The 22,113-nt window shown below is 65.7% G+C and overlaps 6 protein-coding genes across 6 annotated transcripts; 4 read left to right on the forward strand and 2 right to left on the reverse strand.

Annotated features, from left to right (window-relative positions):
• Window positions 1-620: 620 nt before the first annotated feature.
• AMSG_06625 (coproporphyrinogen III oxidase) lies at window positions 621-2,822 on the forward strand (the record flags this gene model as incomplete). The annotated part of the gene is made up of 2 exons (XM_013901249.1): window positions 621-762; window positions 898-2,822. The coding sequence occupies 2 exons, from the start codon at window positions 621-623 to the stop codon at window positions 2,334-2,336; spliced, it is 1,581 nt and encodes a 526-aa protein (XP_013756703.1). The 3' UTR covers window positions 2,337-2,822.
• AMSG_06626 (ubiquitin specific protease 10) lies at window positions 2,608-4,862 on the reverse strand (the record flags this gene model as incomplete). Its single annotated transcript, XM_013901250.1, has 2 exons — window positions 2,685-4,862; window positions 2,608-2,635 (listed from the first exon to the last, which is right to left on the reverse strand). The coding sequence occupies exons 1-2, from the start codon at window positions 4,814-4,816 to the stop codon at window positions 2,608-2,610; spliced, it is 2,160 nt and encodes a 719-aa protein (XP_013756704.1). The 5' UTR covers window positions 4,817-4,862.
• A 387-nt stretch (window positions 4,863-5,249) lies between these two features.
• On the forward strand, window positions 5,250-7,307 carry AMSG_06627 (uncharacterized protein; the record flags this gene model as incomplete). The annotated part of the gene is made up of 1 exon (XM_013901251.1): window positions 5,250-7,307. A coding segment is annotated over one exon (1,930 nt), but the record flags the coding sequence as incomplete, so codon positions are not given.
• On the reverse strand, window positions 7,227-9,681 carry AMSG_12000 (uncharacterized protein; the record flags this gene model as incomplete). Its single annotated transcript, XM_013901367.1, has 2 exons — window positions 9,093-9,681; window positions 7,227-7,708 (listed from the first exon to the last, which is right to left on the reverse strand). Exons 1-2 carry the CDS (start codon window positions 9,664-9,666, stop codon window positions 7,227-7,229), a joined length of 1,056 nt encoding a protein of 351 aa, XP_013756821.1. The 5' UTR covers window positions 9,667-9,681.
• Window positions 9,682-10,700: 1,019 nt separating this feature from the next.
• On the forward strand, window positions 10,701-19,001 carry AMSG_06630 (NB-ARC domain-containing protein; the record flags this gene model as incomplete). Its single annotated transcript, XM_013901252.1, has 3 exons — window positions 10,701-16,683; window positions 16,737-18,948; window positions 18,974-19,001. The coding sequence occupies exons 1-3, from the start codon at window positions 10,761-10,763 to the stop codon at window positions 18,999-19,001; spliced, it is 8,163 nt and encodes a 2,720-aa protein (XP_013756706.1). The 5' UTR covers window positions 10,701-10,760.
• A 310-nt stretch (window positions 19,002-19,311) lies between these two features.
• AMSG_06631 (TKL/RIPK protein kinase) lies at window positions 19,312-22,024 on the forward strand (the record flags this gene model as incomplete). The annotated part of the gene is made up of 3 exons (XM_013901253.1): window positions 19,312-19,479; window positions 19,533-20,590; window positions 20,635-22,024. The coding sequence occupies 3 exons, from the start codon at window positions 19,312-19,314 to the stop codon at window positions 22,022-22,024; spliced, it is 2,616 nt and encodes an 871-aa protein (XP_013756707.1).
• Window positions 22,025-22,113: the final 89 nt, after the last annotated feature.

Here is a 22,113-nt window from a genome sequence, read left to right on the forward strand (position 1 = left end):
ACTGTTGATCACCCATGTTTGTGCATCTTGCGTTGGCTCTGGCTTGTCTTGATCATACGTGGTGTCCGGTGCAAAGGTGAAGGGAGGGGTGGCCGATCAGAGCCCATGCCTGAGCCCAGGTCATGCCCAACCCAGCCCCACCGCTTTTATGCCCATGACCTGCACCCCCCCCCCCCCCCCAACCCCATCTTCTCTCTCCCCCATATCTGATCTGCCGTGTATGTACGGCATCCATCGCCATCGCCACTCTCCGCCGCCGGCACCCTCCGCCCGCGCACCAATGGCCCCCGGTGCCACGAGGTCACAAGCCGATCGGCGGCATGCGCGGGCTCCGACAAAGCCCCTACCCCCGCCACTTACGCACAGTCCCCACTCGCCCACCGCCACACACACCTCACTTATCTACTTGACGCGTCAGCTGCTCCGCGCGAGGTTGCATGCGTGCTGCACATGCCCTGAGAGTATGGCTCTCGTCGACTCGAGTCGGTCGTCGGGCGGCGGCCGGCAGAGTGGCCGCTGGGCTAGTGGAGACGGCAGCCGTGGCGGAGACGGCGCCAAGTGCTGGGAAGGGGGTGAACGACCGGGCGACGGCGGCCGAATCGGACATGGCTCAAATGATGATGGCGGCCGAATCGGACATGGCTCAAATGATGATGGCGGCCGAATCGGACATGGCTCAGATGATGACGGCGGCCGAATCGGACGTGGCTCAGATAACGACCGCGGCCGCGGGCGATGTTGTCCCGGTGGCGTCGGCGACTGGTCGGTGGTACAGCAGGACAACTGCGATGCCTTTCCATGCGCGAACATCACCTCACCGTGGCACGGTCCTCTGCCGCTTCACCTCTTCGACTGCCGCCCGGCCCCTGTCCACGCCTGAACTGGCTCTGCGATTAGCGGCTGCTCGCCCGCACGACTTTACTCTGCAGTACCCGATCCGGCGCGAGTACTTTCTCGACACGTTTGTCCAGCAAGCACCGGCCCGCATCCGTAAGAGGCGGCACAATGGTGCGCGCTTGGTGGCGGCAGGCGCCGAGGCGCTCGAGAGCAGCATCGCAGAGACTGTGGCCGACTTGGCTGAGTCCCGGCCGCCGCTGCTGGTCTACGTCCACGTCCCATTCTGTGCATCAAAGTGCACGTACTGCAACTTTGCTGTCGACACGCGCCAAACGAGCACACTCCACGCAGCATACGTGCACGCGCTTGGACGTCAGATGGCTGCCCTCGAGGCCATGCTTCCTCCAGACAAGATCCTTGGCGGCATTGACATCGGCGGCGGGACGCCGACGCTGCTCTCAACGTCACTTCTGCGTGAGCTCCTCGATCAGCTCGCGCCACTGCGGGCCCGAGTTGCACCGTCGTTGGAGCACCCTCTCTCAATCGAGACAACGCCGGCCATTGCGTCGGCCGAGCCTGACAAGATGGCAGCACTTGTGGCCGGCAGCGTCGACCGCATCTCTATGGGCCTACAGTCGTCGTCGGCGGCTGTTCTTCGCGATCTCAACCGCGAGGCCCAGGTCGATGCGCCAGCCCGTGCTGCAGACGCCATCCATGCTGCTGGCTTTAAGCGGTTCTCGGTCGACATCATTTTTGGTCTTCCGGACCAGACCATGGAGATGTGGATGGCCGACGTGGCCGCCGCCATCGCCCTCGCACCCGACGCCATCACCACCTACGACTGCCTCTATCGTGGCAAGGGCCGGGTCATGACTCGCCACACCGCCGCCGCCGCGCTGCCGTCGTGGCGCCGCCACTACGGGCCCATGTACGATGCCGCCTACGATGCACTTGCCGCTGCTGGCTACGTCGCTCCATACGGTTCGGTCAACTACTCGCGCCAACCTGGCGAGACCGGCACCTCGGCGTACTTTGAGGCTCGCCTCCGCGATGGCGCCCCCTACATCGGCCTCGGCAATTACGCCTCGTCGCTTCTCGGCGGCCCGCTTGACACATGGGCCTTTGCCCCCTACACCGTCGACGGCTACCTCGCCGCCATTGACGCGGACAACCTCTTCCCCGCCGACTTTGCCTACGCTCTCCCCACTTCCGAGCTTGCGGCCAAGACCGCGCTCCTCCAGCTCACTTTCGGCAGCGTCGACCTCACGCGGCTGGCTCGCTCGCTCGGCTGCGACGTCGACGCCGTCGCCGCCGAGCTCGGTCCGGGCATCGCTGCCGCGTGCGAGTCTGGCTGGCTCGCGCCGGCTGCTCCCGGCTCGAATGTCTTCTCCGTCCAGCACGGCGCGTTCGCCGCCATGCCCTCGGTCCGCGCTCTCTTCCACACCCGCGGTTCGCTGCAGTGGTACCAGGCGCAGCTCCGCGCAACGACGGCGCGATGAAGCTGGAGGCGGATTTACGCGCTGGCGCCGTCGGCAAAGTTGGCGGCAAACGAGGCTGCGCGGGCATAGGACCCGCCCGCGACATGCGGTGTGGTGGCGGTCGACGAGCTTGCCGATGCGGCCGGCGACGAAGACGAAGACGACGGCGCGACGGCCACCCGCGAGATGTGAACCTGCTCGTAGAAGAGGACGTAGACGCCCTCGGGCGAGATGTTGGCCTGCGGCGCAAACGAGACCTTGTCGTCGTCAAACGTGGCCCACACGTCGTTGTTCATCCGGACGTGGGTGATGTAGTGGCCCTTGTGTGCCGTCCGGCCAAGGTGCTCCACGGCGGCAGTAAGCCTGTACTCGCGCGAGATGAGTGACGACTTGAGGCTCTCGGAGCAGAGGTTCTTGGGAATGGTGAGCTCGTGCTCAAACTTGATCGGCCGCACAATCTTGATCGGCCCGCCGGCCTTGTTGTAGGTAAACCGCTTGAGCGAGAAAATGAGAATGGGCGGGAGAGTGTGGAACGAGGTATCATTCGTGACCCGCGTCTCACGGCCAGTCCGCTTGTCGACGTAACCCTCGATGAGCTCCGAGCCGGCAAACGAGGCGAGGCAGTCGCGGACAGAGTCGTGGTCGGCGACGTAGAGCTGGACCGTCCAAAATGGTTGGAGCGTGACGAGCGACGCTTGGCCGCCACCGGACCGGGTAGACTTGGTTGTTCCGGCAAAGAGCTGCGAGATGAGGGTGATGTCGCGGCTGGCGGTCCGGGAGACCTCGGCCGCCCGGCCGCCCTTGCTCACCTCGGACCATCCGTCGCCGTCGTCCGACGTATCCGCCAGCCCACCAGCAAGGAGGAACTCCTCGTGGAGCGAGTGCAGGACAAAGGTGAGCCACTCCTGTGCGTCATGCTGGTGCGTCACGGTCGAGCCGGCCATGTCTCCGGCATACTTGGCAACAAACAGGCTCACCGCGTCACGAACGTATTCCGGGTTGAACGCCTCGGCGACCTCAAACTGGACTGCGGTCGAGCTTGCCGCTTCGCCGACTCGGGCGGTCGCGCCTGCTGCACCCTCGGCGCCTGCCGAGCTGCCGTCGCTGGCGGGTGCCGAGCCAGGCACGCCACCACGCCCGCGGCGCCTGCCCCTGGACTTGGCCTTGCGCTGCCGCGCCGTTGAGACCGCCACCGTTGTTGACGACTCCTTGCACAACATGTCAGCGTCGAGCGAGAGGAGCATGTAGATGATGGGCGTCGATTCCCATTCAACGATGTCGTACGCCGGGTAGAGCTGGTGGACGAGGTCGTAGAACATCGGCATGCCCATCAGCGCCTGCAGCATCGAGTGCGCGTAGCAAAAGTTGTCGGTGTTGATCATTCCGCTCCAGACCTTGCGGGTGACGGACAGGTACTGAGTGTGCAGTTTGGCGGAGTGGATGAGCTCGCGGAGCCTCGGAATGAGCGCCCGCACCTCGACGCCCGGCACCAGCGACGACGCCGCCTGCACCCGCGCCCCGGCAGTCGCTGCGTTCTTGTGAGCTGCCGCCGACGACGCTGCTGTCACCGACGCCGCTGTCGCCGCCGGCTTGATGCCGCCTGCCGCCACCTGCGACCACGCCTTGGGTGCACCCTTGCTCCACGCCGAGTTGGCGAGACCCGAGCGAACGGTACTCGGGCCCGGGCGCGCCTTGCCGCTCGCGTCTGCCTTGGCAGAATTGCTTTGCGCGCCGTCAGGCTCTGCCTCACCGGCCTCGGCGGCGGTGGCCTGCGCTGCGGCCTGTGCTGCTGCCGCCACTGCTGCCTGTGCGTTTTCGGCATCTCTGGCTGCCTGCGCTTGTGCTTGCGCCTGTGCTTGTGCATGCGCCTGCGCCTGTGCCTGTTGCGCTTGTGCCTGCGCCTGCGCCTGAGCGTGCGCCTGCGCCTGCGCCTGCGCCATCTGGAACTGATGCTGTTGCATGCGGCGATGGTGGATGTTGGGGTTCATGCCATACGCAGGCATGCCCGAGTACATGGGGCCGGGCATTCCCATGCCTGGCACCATGCCGGCGGCGCCATGCATGCCCAGCACGCCGGGCATTCCCATGGCGGCGGCCAGTGGCTGCATCGACGCAGCGGCCATGCCCGGCATGCTCGGAATGGCCCAGAGCTCTCCACCTCCAGCATTGGGTGATCCGAGCGGACTTGCCATCGAGCCGTGATGGGCAACAGCAGGCGGCGAGCCGGCCATGCCATGGCCTGCCTGAGCAGCGGCGGGCGGCATGCCAGTGGCAGCAAAGTTGATCATGCCCCCAGCAGCGGGCGAATTTGCCATTGCCATCCCACCGACAGCGGTGCCACCGTTGTGCGCAGGTGCCTGCCGGCCGCCTCCACCACTTGCACCAGCCATAGGCGGTGTGCCGTCGCGCGGATAGCAGGCCACCGCAGGGCCGACCTTGCCCACCGACGACGAGTCCGGCTCCTGTGCACAGGTAAAGGACGCCAAGAATACCGTCGACATACTTGCTCACCTCTTTGTGTTTCGTGTCAGTGAGTGAATGGGCACGTGGTGCGTCAAGTGTGGTGAGGAGGGGAAGGGGGGAGGGGGGGAGGAGGGGAAGGGGGGAGGAGGGGGAGGGGGGAGGAGGGGGATCCTCTTCTTCCACCCACCCAACCATTAATCCCCCATCCATTAATCATACCCCAGACCACCCACCCACCCATCAATTAATCCCCCATCCATTAATCATACCCCAGACCACCCACCCACCCATCAATTAATCCCCCATCCATTAATCATACCCCAGACCACCCACCCACCCATCAATTAATCATAGCCGCCCTCCGTGTCCGTTTGCGAAGCCACCCCTCTCCCCCCCCCCCCCCGCCCTCCCCCCTTCCCCCCCTCCCCTCCCCCCACCCGGATACCCCCCCCCCCCCTCCACATACCTCTCGATGAGCAACCAGTCGCAGCCGTGGCGGCAGCGTGCGCAGGGGATCCTCCCGGGCGGAGGACAGAACGAGAGCGGGTACGAGAGCGAGCTGCGTGCCTACGAGGCTGGGAAGGCCAACTCGATGAGCCACGAGATTGGTCGCCATCGCCGGGCCGTTGCTGCCATCCGCCCTGCAGGCACTGCTCCCCGTGCCGACAGCAACTTTGATACTCGCCTCTCCAACCCATCGGCTGCCCGTTCTTCCCGCCGCTCGCGCCCGGACCACCCCGCCAATCGCTCGTCTATCAACGAGCACATCATGCCCGAGTCGGTGCCCGAGTCCGATGCCACCCGCGCACGCGCCACCGCAACCTCACTCTCTTCAGATCCCACGCGCCTCAATACTGTCTCGGCTTCATCTGGCTCGACTCCCGGCCGCTCGCCGTACACGCCTTCAGGCGCTGTCACGGATCGCTCACACTACTCGGGCGGCGGCGGTGCGGCTCAGCGGACGTCCGACGACTCGCCCTTTGGCCGCCCGTCTATGCGCGGTCGCCTGACCCAGGAGTACGAGGCCCGCCGCCGGGCCATTGCTGACCGCCGTGTCCGCGCCTCGAACCCGTCGTCCATCGGCCTCACCGCAAACTCGTCGCGTGCCTCGTTCAACATCATCTCCAACGTCCCGGCCGGCGCCCACGAGCTTCCGCGTGACGAGCCGCACGCGTCCGAGCGTGCTACGTCGAACCACTCGCGCTACAGCTACGACATCCTCAGCGGGCGCGACCGGTCGACCGACCCGAACGCGCCGCTCGATCCGCGCGTCCGCCGCGCCGAGCTCGAGCACGGCCGCGAGAACAAGGTCACGCCCAACTCGCGCCGCCGCATCGCCGAGCCGCGCGCCGAGCGAACGTCAGGCAACATCCTCGCCTATGACGGTGGCTCACCCGACGAGCGCGCAACCGCCGCCCGCGAGCACGCCCGTCTCGCCGCCCGCCAGCGGGTCGTCGGCTCGCACCACCACCGCTCGTCCTCGGACGGCTACGCCTACAACATCATCGCCCAGTCGTCCGACCTCGACCACGTCGACCGCAAGACCTACGTTTATGGTGACGGCGGCGGCCGCCTCCACGCCAAGAGCCAGATGCACAGTGGCTCGTCCACCGCTCGCGCTCGTGTCGACCACCTCGACGAGCTCTACCACAACCGTGAGCCGCTGTACCCGGACCGCCCGCGCGGCAAGCGCCGCGTCGGCACTGGCCACGGGAACGGCGAGCAGGTCAAGAATGCCCTCACCACAGACTCGCGGCGAACAGACGCCCCGCCCGACGACCCGCTCATCGCCGCAGACACCGGCCGCACCATGCACCATAAGCCAGCTCACACGCTCCGCCACAACCGCGACGTCGACCACATGTGGTACACCCGCCCGGACCCGTCGCCGCCGGCTCGCCGCCACAAGATCATGCCCGACAACGCACCCAACGTCGACTCGGTCTCCAAGGACCTGCCCTGGCTCACAGGCGCCGAGCGCCGCGCATACGACGCCCAGCGCCGCCGCGACGAGTCCGCCGCAGGCTCGCCGCGCCGCCGCGGACGCAAGCTCGTTGCAGAGCCCGACCACATGTACGCCGTCCTCCACGGCGAGCGCAACCCGCGCCGCCATGACCCTGCAACTGGCAGCTACGAGCCACACCCGCCGCCCCGCGCAGGCTACGACGACGCCTCGTCACCGCGACGCCCTGCCCGCCGCCCCGCAGACACCCTCGACTCGATCGGCTCCGTCCTCGCCGCCCCGCCACCCGGTCCGCCCTCCTCCTACGAGGAGCGCTTCCGCCAGACCCGCGAGCAGGAGGAGTCCGCCGCTCGCACCCGACGCGACCGCTCCAAGGCGTCGGGCGCGCCCCCCTGGGCTGCTCCCGGCGGCAAAAACTCGCCGCGCCGTCGCTGGTAGCGCCATCGCCATCGCCGGTAACACAACAAGCCACATCTTGTCACTCGTCACGCCGACGATGCCGACGACGACGACGAGAACGGGTCGTCCTCGTCGTCGGCCGACGAGATTGACGCAGAGTACACCCCGCCATCACCGCCGCCGCCGTCGTCCACCCGCCCGAGCGACGGCGAATGGAGCCGCGGATCGGTGAGCGGCTCGCCAACAGGCGCCGCGTCGGCATCGCGGCCATCAGGCGCGTATTCGAGATACAGCACCACCGAGCTGTGCCGTCCGCGCCGAGCCAGATCTCGCGGCGACCGCCCATGGCGGTCGGTGGCGGCAACGTCGGCGCCGGCATCCGCCAGCAGCCGGACCACCTCCAGCTCGCCGTACTTTGCCGCACCGTGGAGTGGGGTAAAGCCGGCCGAGGTGAGCGCATGCAGCCGTGCGCCGTGGCGGATGAGCCACTTGACGCACTTTGTCGATCCGTTCACCGCAGCCAGATACAGCGGTCCGTAGCCCTCATCGTCTTGATGTTCCATAAGCTCTGGCGAGGCTCTCAATATCTTTTTCATGCGAACTACAAAATCTTTTTGGCATGCCCGGTGCAATCGCTTCATCACTTTCTCCTCCACTCCCTCCACATGCCACAGCCGAGGCTCCGGCCGCTTCAGCTGGTACGCCAAGTCCGTCTGGTCCGTCCACGACGGACCTCCTCCTCCTCCTCCTCCTCTTCCGCCTGCAAACGCCCCTGCCCCCAACGTGTACCCCGCGGGCGGAGTTGGCGGTGACCGCATGGCCTGGTCTGGGTACAAGCTCATGTGCAAGTGCGACAAGTGCGTGCCCGGCTTCCCCACCCCCCCCCCCCTGTTGCTGCCTTTGATCACGATCGCGATCGTGATCGCGATCGTCGCCCATGGCACCGGGCACTCAACCGTACCGCAACGCATCACCAGCTGCCACCGGTTGACATCGCATATGGTTGTGGCATTACTACAAACCGTCAGAAGGTAGTCGGGAGGAAGACAAGATGTGGTAGCAACCGTTTTTTACTTTGATCTCTTTGTCGGCAAGTCATCGCGGCGGATGGAAGGTACGCGTACGCCGCCACATGTGTGATCATTATCAGTTCTCGCTGGGCGTACTCTAGCATGTGGATCACACTCTAACGATAGAATGTACATGTGGCCAAGAGATGGATAAACGTAAACAGGATGTTGCACTTGTTATGTCCATGTAACTGATGCTCGAAAAGAGTATTTCTGTAGCGCGTACGAGCCCTTTATCCCGCACACACCAGATCATCCCTGTCTGCCAGGTGTCAGTACCCCTTTTTTTGCTCACTCTTTTGCACCTCCCCCTTCAGGGGACGGGGCTGGTGTTGGTGATGGATGGGGGAGGGGCTGGTGATGGTGTTCGATGGGGAGGGGTTGGTGATGGTGAGGGATGGGGGAGGGGCTGGTGATGGTGTTCGATGGGGAGGCTGTGGCTTGAGCCACCAAAACAGCATTTCGCGACCTTTTCCTGGTGTTTGGCGCAACGCGGAGGAAGGCGCGACCTTCTTGTGCAACTCCATGCGTGTACGGTACAACAGTGCCTGGCAAGGCATGGTGCTATCCACATGGAACTGTCCCCCCGCCTCGTGCCCATCCCTCTCCGATGTGCTCCTTCGGTGCCGCAGTCTGCCTCTCCTTCCGAGCGCGCGTGCGTCGGAAAACGATCACACAGGTTGATCAAGCCCACCATGCCCTACTCACGGTCACACGCACCAGACGAGCTCTCGGACATAGGGATCGCACCACTCCCTTCAGAGCTCGTGCTGCTGCCCTCCAAGGTCGTCCGCTTCCGCGAGCTGCTGGTGTCGTTGGTGGCCATCGTCACGGGCGTGATGCCCGCGCTAGCAAGTTGGATCCTCAGCTCGCGAATGGTACGCTCCCGCTCGCGAATGGTGTCCGCAGCCTCCGTCGCCTGCTTTGCAATGGTGCTCGCCTGCTTTGCAATGGTGCTCGCCTGCTTCGCAATGGTGCTCGCCTGCTTCGCAATGGTGCCCTCCAAGGCATCGATCCGCTTCGTCAGCACCTTCAACAACACCTGGTTCGTCTCCGATTCGGATGCTGCCATGGCTCCTATCGAGTCAAGTATATCGCCACTTCCACCACCGCCGGCTCTCCGCCACTCTGCCCGTGCCACTCGCCGCAGCATGCGCTCCCCTACGCCGCGACGCGTCCGCCATCGCCGCCGCCGCCGCTCCGAGCCACCCCGCCGGCATCTGCGTCCGCGTCGTTCGCCAGCCTTTCCCTCCTCGCCCTTCTCCTCGCCTTTCCCATCCAGCTCTGTCCGCTCTGCCTCTTCTCCCACGCCATCGGCCACCAACCCGAGCACCACCACCGCATCGTCGTCTTGCTTGCCGTCCCTGTCGGTCCGCATCTCGCTGCCACGGTCACCGTTGTCGCCCGCCACCGCCTCTGACCTGCACCCCTTCCCCGGCCCTTCCACCGAGGTCATAACCGCCCCAGCCAATGGAGTATGTATTGCAGGGCGGATGAGGTGTGTGCGTATATATATATATATATATATGTGTGTGTGTGTGTGTGTGTGTGTGTGTGGATGTGGATGTGGGCGACGCGTGGTCGGCCCAGAACGAACAGCCGCATGCTGACCAACAACCGGTGCAGGTGCAGCCAGCTGGTGATTGATCGAATGAAACGGGTTGGGCGACGGGCTGACCAGGTGGTGATCGATGGGCTTGAGCTGGTGGTGGTGACCGATGGGGAGGGCGCTATTTTTCTTTGTAGGTCCATGCGTGTACGTTACAACAGTGCCTGGCAAGGCACGGTGCTATCTACATGGCGCTGACCCCCATATCCTGAGCTGATCTGGCAGAGGGTATTCAACCAGCTGATCTGGGCAGAGGGTATTCGGCCAGCTGATCTGGCAGAGGGCATTCGGCCACTTGATCTGGGCAGAGGGTATTCGACCATATCTGGCAGAGGGTATTCAACCAGCTGATCTGGCAGAGGGTATTCAACCAGCTGATCTGGCAGAGGGTATTCAACCAGCTGATCTGGCAGAGGGTATTCAACCAGCTGGACTGGCAGAGGGTATTCGGCCAGCTGACCTGGCAGAGGGCATCCGGCCACCGCTCTCGATCAAAAAGGGAGGTGGCGGCGTGAAAGGGGAAGGGCCCACCAGCGAGAGCGTAGCAAGCAAAGGGACAAGGCGGACGAGTAGCCATACACCTACAACAGCCTACATACGGGAGGCCACAATACCCTTCCCGGACGGGAAGCACCAACATGGACACGTCCGAGTCGTACATTGTCCTTCCCAACACCCACCCCGGACCACCTGCGCACGGCTCGCCCGCCACCGCCACCGCCACCGCCACACCCATACCCATACCCACAGCTACAGCTGCAGCTACACCGACCTCATCCAACCCTTTGTCAAGTGGTCATGATGAAGACCTTCGGCTTCCACACAGTCAACAGTCTCTTCCTGCTGACGGACCCTCGTTCTCCTCTACCCTCTCTATGACGCTGCCTGAGCTCGGCTCGGCTCGCCCTCACCATGGTCATGGTTATGGGCATGGTGGTGCTATGGAGAGTGCTCCTGCTGGACAGCATGCGCATCATCCACACGGTTTGAATTCGCAGCCGCTGGCCTTTGTCTCAGCTTCCTCGTCGCCGTACCAGGCCACAGTCTTCTCTCCGGCGTACCACACACTGCACGACGACGAGGACTCGGCTGGTCCTCCGCATTCTGCCTATGCATTGGCGTCTCCCGCAGTGGATGCGGCTTCCATGAACCATGCCGATGCTGATACCGGTCCGCAGGCCGCGCTTCCGCCGCGCGCAGTCCGTGCCCCGTTCCTCCGCCAGCGCGGCAACTCGGCGCCGATGATGCCGGCGTCGCGAGGTCCAGGCTTTCCCGAGCCGACCCACCATGTACCCCATGCTGCTGCGCCGACGCTTCCGCTCCAGCTCCGTGCGCAGCTCCACGAGCCGCATCATCTCCGCGAGGCGCGCGACTCGGCGCGCGAGGGCTCGTCCGCGCCGTACCTCGATCTAGAGCAGATGATGGCGGCAAACGCGGGCGAGGCCAAAGCCGGCGGCGGCGGAGGCTCGGCCGGAGCCTCGCGGTACCCGCCGCCACCGCCTCCGCCACCAGCGGTGGAGCAGTCGTGGTCGCGGCAAGGCTATAAGGCTTTCGACGAGATCCACCCGCGCGACCTCAAGCTGACCCGGCTGCTCGGCACCGGCGGCTTTGGCCAGGTCTGGGCTGGACTTTGGGGCGGAACGCCGGTCGCCATCAAGCGGCTAAAGCAGCAGACCCGGTCCGGCGCCGTGACGCCCGCCAAGATCTCCGCCTTTATGGAGGAAGCACGACTGCTCTCGCAAGTCCGCCACCCCAACTGTCTGCAGCTGCTGGGCGTCTCCACCCGCGGGCCTGACGTGTGCATCGTAACCGAGTACCTCCGCGGCGGCGACCTCAAGTCTGCGCTCTTTGACTCGTCGCTCCTCATCCGCGACACCAAGAAGATCGACATCCTCTCGCAAATTGCGTCGGGCGTCGAGTACCTCCACCGCAAGGACATCATCCACCGCGATCTCAAGCCGCACAACGTGCTCCTCGACTTTAACATGTCGGTTGTCAAGGTAGCAGACTTTGGCCTCTCGGTCGTCATCGAGCGACTCGAGTCACCGGCGAGCGGCGGCCCAGCGCCATCACGGGCGCGTTCCTCGTCGACCTTTCGCGCCATCGGCGTTGCAGGATCGCGCCGCTACATGGCGCCCGAGCTGTTTGTCGGCGGGACAGTGACGCCGGCCTCGGACACCTTTTCGTTTGGCGTCATCATCTGGGAGATGCTCTCGTCCAAGCGTGCATTTGACAACACTGACCGGACAGCCAACTGCTATGCCGGCCTCGAGCCGCCGCCGCCGTCGCTCCTCGCCTCGCTCCTTACCCTGCTTCTTGACGCCTGCCTCTCGGCGGATCCGGTGGCGCGGCCGTCGTTTGCCGACATTGTGGCCTCGCTTGCCGACGTCACCTCGCGCCTGGTTCTCGGCCAGGTCTTTCCTTCTGTTCCTGCGCTTCCGCTCAACTACGTCCACCGCGAGGCCTCATTTGCCGCCGCCAAGGACGCTCTGCTCTCGCTCGCAGCCAAGACCGACCACGCCGCCCAGCCGTCGGACCTCTTGCCCATCCGCGGCCTCTGCATTCAGGGCATGGGCGGGCTCGGCAAGTCGGTCCTTGCCGCTGCACTCGCTCGCGACGAGGACGTTCTCCGCATGTTCCCCGGCGGTGTGCATTGGATCTCCATCGGCCAGTCGCCAAACACCACCCGCCTCCAGCATGATCTCGTGCAGGAGCTTGGCAAGCCGTGCCCCTCGTTCTCAGACGTCTCTGAGGGCAAGAACATGCTCGCCGAGCTCTTTGCACTCCCCTCGCACGCTCGCTCGCTCCTGGTCCTTGACGACGTCTGGGTCACCGGCCACCTACTCCCGTTTGGTGTCCTCGGCCCCGGCTCGGCGTACCTGGTAACCTCGCGGATCCGCTCACTCGGCTCGATCATCAATCTCGTCGAGCTCCCGCTCTCGACGCTCGACCCGGCATCGTCGCTCGAGCTCCTTGCACTCTGGACCCACACTCCGGTCGAGAACCTGCCGCCGGCCGCGCACAAGGTCGTCGAACGGTGCGGCAAGCTCCCGCTCGCGCTCGCCATGATTGGTGCCATGGTCCGCAACATGCCCTCGCGCTCCTGGCCTGTCGTCCTGCAGCGGCTCGAGGACTCGGTCCTCCTCTCCGACGACGTCGGCGGCGGTCCCGATGCGCTCGCGCCTTTGGTAGTCAGCTCAACCCTTGAGCTCGGTGGCATTTTCACTCCAGGCGACGTCATGCGCTCCATCGGCGTCTCGATCAAAGCCCTCACTGCGCTCCGCTTCCGGTACTATGACCTCGCCGTCTTTCCCGATGAGACTGCGTTTACGCTCCCGGCGCTGGAAGCCCTTTGGGGCGCACTCCCGTACGAGCCGCTCGACCGCGCCGACGTCTCGCGCCTCGTCGAGGTCTTTGTCGAAAAGTCGCTGCTGCAGCACGACGAGAGGACCGGCATGTTGCGGCTTCACGACTTGCAGCGCGAGTACATTGTGACGGTCGCCCGCTCGCGGCGCGGCAAAATGCACAGCCTCCACTCGCGGCTGCTCGACGGGTACGCTGCGCGTATCCCCAGCGCCCACGGCTTTGTGTGCTGGGAGCACGGGCCCGACGAGGCGTACTACCTCCAGCACATTGTGTACCACCTTGTCCACGCCCAGCGCCGCGACGACATTCTCCGCCTCCTTCTCTCGTACGCATGGATCGAGAAAAAGATCTCGGCCGGTCTCGGCATCGAGGCTCTGGCGTCCGACTACGCGCTTGCTGCGCGGGCCTTTCCGGCCTACGCCGACCTGCTCCACGAGATCCGCGGTGCGCTCATGCTCTCAGCACAGGCTGTGCTCAAGCGGCGCGACCTGCTCTGCTTCCAGCTCATTGCGCGGCTCCAGTCGTCGCCACTCTCGACTCACCTCGGTTCGCTCCTCTCCGAGGCGCTCGAGTATCTCTCGCCGCTGCCGGACGCGGTGTACATTCCGTCATCGCCACTGCTGGAGACGCCGGGCAACGCGCTCATCCGAATTCTTCACGGGCACACCGAGCCGGTCTACGCCCTCACCACCACACCGTCGGCCAAGCTCCTGCTCTCGGTCTCACCGACCACCGTCATGATGTGGGACACGCTCTCGGGCCTTGCCGTCCGGTCGATTCCACGGACAGGCGCACGGGCGCCGGCGGCAGCGTCGGCCCAGGCCGAGCTTCCGGACGCACCGCACCCGGTCGCCACGCTTGTCAACAAGGTGCTCGAGCCGCGGGAGAGCGGGGCTTCGTCCGAGGCAGAAGCCTCGCTCTCGCGGTCACGCCAGAACCTGCAGTCCATTCACACCTACGCTGTTCATCTTGTGGTCGCTGACGAGCACCGGGTGTTTGTGGGTGGGTCGGGCGCCGTCCTCACGGTGTGGGATCTCTCGAGCGGCATCCCACTCGGCTCGATCGACAAAGCCGTCGACGTGACTGCGCTGGCACTCGGGGCCAAGGCCCGGACACTCGTCTTTGCGCTTCGCACCTCACGTCGGATCTACGTGTACGACCTCTCGCCTCCGGCGGCGCCCGAGTTTGCGCTCTCGCAAGCTGCCGTGTGTGTTGGGCACAAAGGCTACATCTCAGGCGTCTCGATCTTCCCCGACGGGCGGCGGATGGTGTCGTGCGCGCGCGACGCGTCGCTTCGAATTTGGTCGACAAGCAGCGGCGAGGAGCTCGCCCGCCTCGTCCACACCTCGTCGTCGATTTCTGCGGTGGTGGTGAGCGCCGAGTCGGGCGATGTGTTCTTTGCTTCGGGCTCGACAGTCACTGTGTGGACACCCGAGACCGACGAGCTGCGAACGCTCTCGCCTGGCACCTCAGGCTCGCTCGGCTCGTCGCGCGTGTCGACGCTGGCGCTGGCTCCGCCGTCGGACGCATTTGTCGTTGCCGGCACGGCTTCAGGCACGGTACTGGTGTGGGATCTCGCAACCGGCATTTGTATGCAGCATGTCTCGGGCCACCGCGGGCCAGTCCTCGGCGTCACCGCGCTCGCCCCCGAAGTGCTCGGCGGAGCCGGCGGGCACGAGCAGGCCGCATTCGGCTCGGTCTTTACCGCGTCCGAGGACCGGACCATCCGGCACTTTCAGATTGAGCGGCGCAAGGTTGACACGGCCACCATCCAGCGAATCCGGCACAAGGAGCCGACGACTTACCTTGCGCTAGCAACCGACGGAAGCTACATTCTGACTGGCGCGGCGGACCGGACGGTCATTGCGTGGTCAACCGAGCGGGCGAGCTCGTCGTCGCTCGGCGGACGACGGTTCCGGATTCTGGACAACCACCCGGGCGCGGTGACGGCGCTGGCGCTCACGCTCGACTCCAAGTTTGTGGTCTCGACTGCCGGCTCGCACCTCATGGTTTGGAATCTCAAGGCGGCGCGCTTGGTGTGGTCGGCGCGGGTCACCGAGTCGCCGATCTCATGCATTGCAGCGTCGAACACGGCAGTGGTGGCAGCCTGCGCGCTCGGCAGCGTCACTGTCTACGCCCTTTCGGACTCGGGCATGCTCGAGGAGGTGCAGGAGCTCCTCCCGCCGGCTCCCGGCCCGTATGAAGCGCCGGCGGCGGCGACGGTGCCTGCGGTGGTCATTTCACCCGAGTCGCGGCTGGTGGCGCTTGGATGGGCGACCGGCGAGGTCCAGTTCTGGCGGTCGGGATCGGGAGGCGGGAGCGGAGACTATGCACTGGTCACCAGCGCGAGCGAGCACAGCGGTGCTATCCGAGCTGCCTGCCTCTCACCGGAGAACACACGGCTCATCACCGGTGGCACCGACATGGCGATTCGTATGTGGGACACGGTGTCCGGCTCAGCCGTCGGCGCGTTCTTTCTCGACGCGCCAGTGGCATGCGTGGCGGTTGTGCCCTGGTCGTCACCGGACCTTGTACCGCGGTCTGTGGCACCAGAGCCGTCGTATCTCATTGCAGTGGCGCTCGACAACTGCACGGTCACGCTCCATCACTCGTACCACTACACCATGCTCGCCTCGTACCTCTTTGACGCTTCGATCAACGGCATGGCGGCGACGCCGTCGGCAGACCTGGTTCTAACCCACGTGGCCGGGCGGACGTACCATCGGCTCATCCGGCACTACGACCAGACCCACTCTCACGCCTCGCTCGGGCTCACGATGTTTGACTCGAACCGCCCGCGGTCGCTGCCGCGGATGGCGTCGGGCGAGGTTGGCGAGGGTTCGCCGGTCGTTCCCGCCGCCCCGCGCGACCGCGCTGAAAAGCCTGTGCGGCTGATCGAGCCGCGGGCAAGCGCTGCAAAGGGCAAAGCCAAGGGCAAGGGAAAGGTCAAGGGCAAGGGAAAGGTCAAGAGGAATGATGGCGGCACAGACGGAAGCATGTCGAGCGGGAAGGGGAAGGCTCCAAGCAGCCCGTCAGGCCGCAAGGACTCGTCGCCGTCGGAAGGCGCGCTCGCGCTGCACCTCGCAGCGTTGGAGACTGGCCCGTGGGCGTCGAGCGATGAGGGCGGGCCCGAGTTGAGCGGCTGCAGCGGGACTCCGCCAGCGACAAGTGGCGCCGAAGTGGGTGAACTGCGGCGTGTGGTGCGACCCAACTTTCTGCACCTGTACTGCTTCCGGCGGGGGCGGCAGCGTGTGCGAATGCTGGCAGTGCCGGCCAGCTATGAGTCGGTCACCCGCGACTGTGTGTACATTTTGGACACGGGCGCGGTGGTGTACGAGTTCTTTGGGCGGGCGTGCTCGACAAAGGAAAAGACCAAGGCGCTCGAGTTCACCACCTGGCTCCGCAAGCACGAGCGCGGCGGCGATCTGGAGCTTGTGCGGATCCTGGACACAAGCCGGCATCATGACGGCCACTCGCGGCGGTTTTGGCGCTGCTCTCGTATCCCGGAACGCATCCTCCGACGCTTGCCGAGTCACCTGCGGGATGGGCAGACATTGATGACGCACTGCACGCTGCGGTCCGGCTTTGGCGATTCAAGGACGTTCCGGTGTCTGTGACGACACCGTCGTCTGCTGCGCCGGTCCTCCCGCCGCCGACATCGCTGACGAGAGAGCTGTCATCGTCGTATGTGTTTGTGGACGCCGGGCGGGTGATGGCGCCCGAAGGCTCGTCGACCGGCGGCGACGAGTCGGTAGCCGAGGGTGGCGACGGCGGCGATGGGACCGAGTGCAGCGAAGGCGGCGGTGGTGGCGGCGGGAGCGGCGGGAGCGGACCTGGGAGTGGCTGCGGAAGCGGCGACGGCGACGAGTCCGAGTCGCACATGCAGCAGGTGGCGCCTTCCGTGCTCAACCTCGCGCTCGAGGTGGAGTCGTTGGAGACTACGAGTGCACTGGCTACGCCGCAGCTACTGAGCCATGGCTCGTACCTTCTTGTCCTTCCTCAGGTCGCGTACGTGTGGATCGGGGCGCGGTCGCCCATCACGATCAACATGGCCGCGCAGTGGGTCAACTCTGCGACAGCGCTGCCTGTGGAGACAGCAACGGCGCTGCTGGGCCAGCGGCTGCCGCGGCGATGCGTGACGGTTTACGAGGGCAACGAGCCCTTTCTCTTCAAAGAAGCGTTTGACGAATGGCACGAGCCGCGGCAGCGAGCGACGCCACCGCCGCGGGCTACGGGCTCGCTGTTGGCGTCGTCGTCCAAGGCAGCGCAGGTTGCGCGGCGGGTGCTGCAGTCGCGAGCGCGGAGCACAGCAGCACGGAGCTCGAGCGGAAGCGCGAGCGGGAGCGAGGCTGGCGGCGGCGGGACTACGGCCGGGGGGGTGTCGTCGCGGCGGGCGGCAGCAGCAGCGGTGGCGCGGAACCGTCGCACGTCGGCGATCATGGCGGACGGGGCCGCCGCGGCAGCGGCGCTGGCGGGCTCTGTTCGTGTTGTGGTCTTTGAGAACGAGCACTGCATCTACGCGTTGCCGCGAGAGTTCCACGGTCACTTTTTCTCTGGCGACGGATGTCTGGTGCTGCAAACGCTCGAGGGCGGGAGCGAGGGCGGTAGTTCGCACGACGACGACGGGTCACGGTCGCGGTACCGGGTATTTTTCTGGCGTGGCGCGGACGCGCCGAACAAGCTCTTCCTCAAGTTCAAGCTCAAGCTCAATGCCGGGGCGCTCGGTGACGTGTTTGGGCCGACGATTTCGCGGATCATCCAGACGACGACACGCGAGGTGGTACAGGGGCGGCATCCCGACAAGAACTTTACGGCGCTGTTCTCTGGCTCCCTGTTTGTGCACCACGGGCACGCGCGGTGCCGGATCCCGCTCCCGCCATCGGCCATTCTGCGGGTTGCGCCCGAGTACCGGCTGCGGATGGCGCGAGGCAACGAGGGTGAAGCGCGCAGCGACGATGGGGCGTGGAACGCGCGGCAGCTGGAGCCGAGTAGCACGGCGCGGCTGTATGCGGTGCGCGGACTCGGGTCGGCTGGAGGTGTGCTACTAACGGCCGACGAGGTTCCGCCGGTGGCGTCGTCGCTCAACTCATCGCACGCGGCTGTACTGCTGGCTGCGCCTCGGGCGGCGCTGTGGATCGGGGCCGGAGCGCGCGGGTCCGAGGTTGCGGGCGCCCGGCGGTTCTACTCGTCACTGCGGGAGAGCAGCGAGCTCGGCGAGCTGGTGGAAGTTGCCGAGGGCAGTGAGCCGGAGTGGATGTGGGCCGCAGTAGGCGGGCGGGCGTGGTACCCGAGCTCTGCGGTGCTGCGCAATGCCAAGCGCGACGAGCCAGCGCTGTTCCGGTGCTCGACAGCCAAGGGCATGTTTGAACTTGCCGAGATGGTGGGGCGGATGCCGTCTGCGCTCGAGCCGTCGTGCGTGTACATGCTCGTGGCGCTCCCGCACATCTGGCTGTGGATTGGATCGCAGGTGACGACGTTCGAGGCGAGCGAGGCACGCGAGGTGGCCGAGGCGTACGCCAAGGAGGAGCCAACGTCGGCGCACGTGCTCGAAGTGCATGCCGGGCGCGAGCCGATGGCATTCTGGTCGCTATTCCGGGGGTGGGTCGCGCCGAACCACGGCGGTTACCCGCAGCAGGCAGCCATGGACGCGGAGCTGGCGCGGGCCGGATCGACTCTCTGCACCGCTGACGTTGTGGGCGTCACGCTCAACGCCGCGCAACAGCCGATGGTCTCGTGCCGCCAGTGCGGGCTTGTCGATGGAGTGTACGCCTGTCGCCGATGCGGGGAGCGATGTGCGAGCGCTGGGCACACCGTAGCCGACGTCGGCGTCCTCCCCTTGGTTTGTGGCTGGCGTTGTACCGATCACAGAACCGGCAGTACCAGCAGCGAGTGAGAGTGTGTAAAAGAGGTACCACCTTGCCCTCCCCTCCCCTCCCCTCCTCTACCCTCCTCCCCTCCCCTCCCCTCCCCTGCCTATCCTGATCAATGCCCATCCGATCGATACCCGGTGACCCGACAACCACCGTGGTCAACTCCCCGCAGAACACCGCCCCGATCGATCTTGCCCTCCTTCCCTCCCACCCCTCGACACCCCCCCCCCCCCCCCCCCCACCACCACCACGGAACATGTCAAGCGGAGCAGACGGGCTCCTCGGAGCGGTGGTGGACGAGGCGTGCCGAAGCGGGGAGGAGCAGGCGGTGCGTGAGGCGCTGGCCACCGGGTACGGGTGCGACTCGGCGTACAAGGGGTGGACGCCTCTGCAGAGGGCGGCGGCGGCGGGCCATGTGGCCATTGTCGGCCTTCTATGTGAAAGTATGGAGCCAAAGTGGATTTGCGGCGAGCAAAGACCGGTGCCACGGCATTGATGCTCGCCAGTGGCTGCGGGCATGTCAATGTGGTGAGGTTTCTGGTCAAGCAGACAAGAGCCGACGTCGATGCCTGCAATGACGAAGGCGCATCTCCATGCTATCTCGCGGCACAGAACGGGCATCTCGAGGTGGTGCGATATCTGGTTTCCGACGTCGGCGTGGATCCACTCTCGCCGCTGCCGGACGGTACGTCGACGGTGTACATTGCGGCTCAGAACGGCCACGTCGACGTCCTGCGCTTTCTCCTCGGCCAGGTTCCCGAGGCTGCCATGGCCCGCCGGGCGGAGGGCGCCTTCCCGCTGCTTGTGGCTGCTTTTAGCGGCAAAGTCGAGGTCGCACGACTGCTGGTTGAGGAGCACGGGGCAGACGTTGACGAGTGCGACGCCAACGGGGTGACGCCGCTGTATGTGGCGGCACAGAACGGGCACCTGCCGATGGTGGCGTATCTTGCAACCGACGCCGGCGCCGCGGTCGAGGCCGCCGACGTCAAGGGCATCACGCCGCTGTATGTGGCGGCGTACTCGGGCCAGCTGAGCATTGTGCGATACCTGGTGGAGAAGGCTGCCGCCGATGTACAGCACGGGCGCGACTCGGGCGCGACGCCACTGTACATTGCAGCGCAAGTCGGCCATGCGCAAGTTGTCGAGTACCTAGCGACGACCGAGAGCGGCGGCGTGAACGCGATCAAGAGCAATGGCGAGACTGCGCTGCACACGGCAGCGCGGTACGGCCACCTACCGGTTGTGCAGTTTCTGGTCTCGCCTGCCGGCGGTGCCGACGTCGACCGAGTCCGGCGCGACGGCGCGACGCCGTTCTGGGTCGCAGCGCATGCGGGGCGGGTCGACGTCGTCCGCTGGCTCGCTTCCGCCGCACAGGCTGACGTGCGGCGGCCGACGTGCGACGGGACAACTCCGTTTGCCGCGGCGTGCGCCCGCGGGCACGTCGCTACCGTTGCTTGCCTCGCCGTCGAGGTCCTTGCGCTCACACCCGGCGACTTTCCGGTCGACGCCACGGCGTACTCCCCGACATCATCCGGGTCCTCATGTCTGCACTTGCTGGCAAGATGGTCGGCGAGCGAAGCCGTGGCATGGTCGTCGATGGGAGTGGGCAGCGGCTGTTTGGCGTGCTCTCGCGGGCGGCGCTCGAGCTGTACGCCGGCATGCGGCTGGTCAAGCGAGTGCTGCTCTCGCGGGTCGAGGCCGTCACCCGCGACAGCGCCAGCATACTTGTACGCTGCATCGGCGGCGAGACCGTAGCGCTCGACGCCAGCAGTGAGGCCAACGCTGCGGAATGGGCGGCGGCGCTCGACGAGGCGACTGGCCCCGGGCGGCTCGACTGGCGGCTTCAGGTCGCCGACCTAGTCCTTGACGAGACCAAGTCCGGGGTGTTGGGACGCGGCGCCTTTGGCGTTGTTCGTCGTGGAACGTGGCACGGTTTTCCGGTGGCGGTCAAGCAGCTGCACGATGCTGAGAGTATGGGCCAAGCGGCGCGGGCCGAGTTTGTGCACGAAGCCGAGCTCATGGCCGGCTTGCGGCACCCGAACGTGGTCCGCTTCATCGGCGCCTCACTCGACGCCGACTCTCCATGCCTGGTAACCGAGCTTCTGGAAGGTGGCTCGCTGTACTCGCTTCTCCACACGAAGCGGAGCTTTGCCGTCGACTGGCCGCTTGTTGTTCGCATCGCGAGCGACGTCGCAGCCGGCATGGCCTACCTCCACGCTTGCGAGCCGCCGGTTGTTCACCGCGACCTCAAGTCGCCCAATGTCCTCCTTGACCGCAGCCTCCGGGCCAAGATCGCCGATTTTGGCCTGACCAAGGCCATTGCCGAGACCGGTGTCCACACAACTGCCGGAACCGCTCGCTGGGCCGCACCCGAGCTCCTCCGCAACGAGGCGTACGGCCACAAGGTCGATGTCTACTCGTTTGGCGTTTTGCTGTGGGAGATGTGTACGCGGAGTGTGCCGTACCGCGAGCTCGACAACAATCAAGTCATCTTCCGCGCCCTCCGCGGCGGCGCACGGCCGACCATCCCCGACTACGTCCCGCCCACACTCGCCGCACTGATGTCCGAGGCCTGGGCCGAGGACCCGACCGTGCGTCCAGCCTTTGTTGACATTGTCGCCCGCCTCGACCTCGGCGCGCCGTCGGTGGCTGCCAGCTCGGGAGGCCCTGCCGTTCCTGACGGTGTGCCAGGCACTCGTGCCCCGCGTGGTATGCTCCTCTCGTCATCGTCGTCGTCCGATGCCGACGATGATGGCCAGGCCGATCCTGCCGACGAGAGCGATGACGACAACGACAGCGACGACGAGCCACTGCTCCGCACCGTTGTCCACTTCTCCGCCTCAAATAGCGGCGCCAGTCCGGATCAGGGCTCATCATCGACGGCCGCACCTCGCGGCGGTTTTGACATCAGCGTCATCTCGTCCTGGCTCTCGTTTGACGTAGCCTCGTGGTGGGCGGGCAAGAGCTGAATGTAGTCGACATCGCTCGAGAGTGGGTGTGTACCGGGAAAAAATATTTGCCGCTTAAAGCCGCACGTGCATGTCTTCCAAACCTTGCA

This window comes from Thecamonas trahens (genome assembly GCF_000142905.1).
Source record: "Thecamonas trahens ATCC 50062 unplaced genomic scaffold supercont1.30, whole genome shotgun sequence".
NCBI classification, from domain to species: Eukaryota; order Apusomonadida; family Apusomonadidae; genus Thecamonas; species Thecamonas trahens.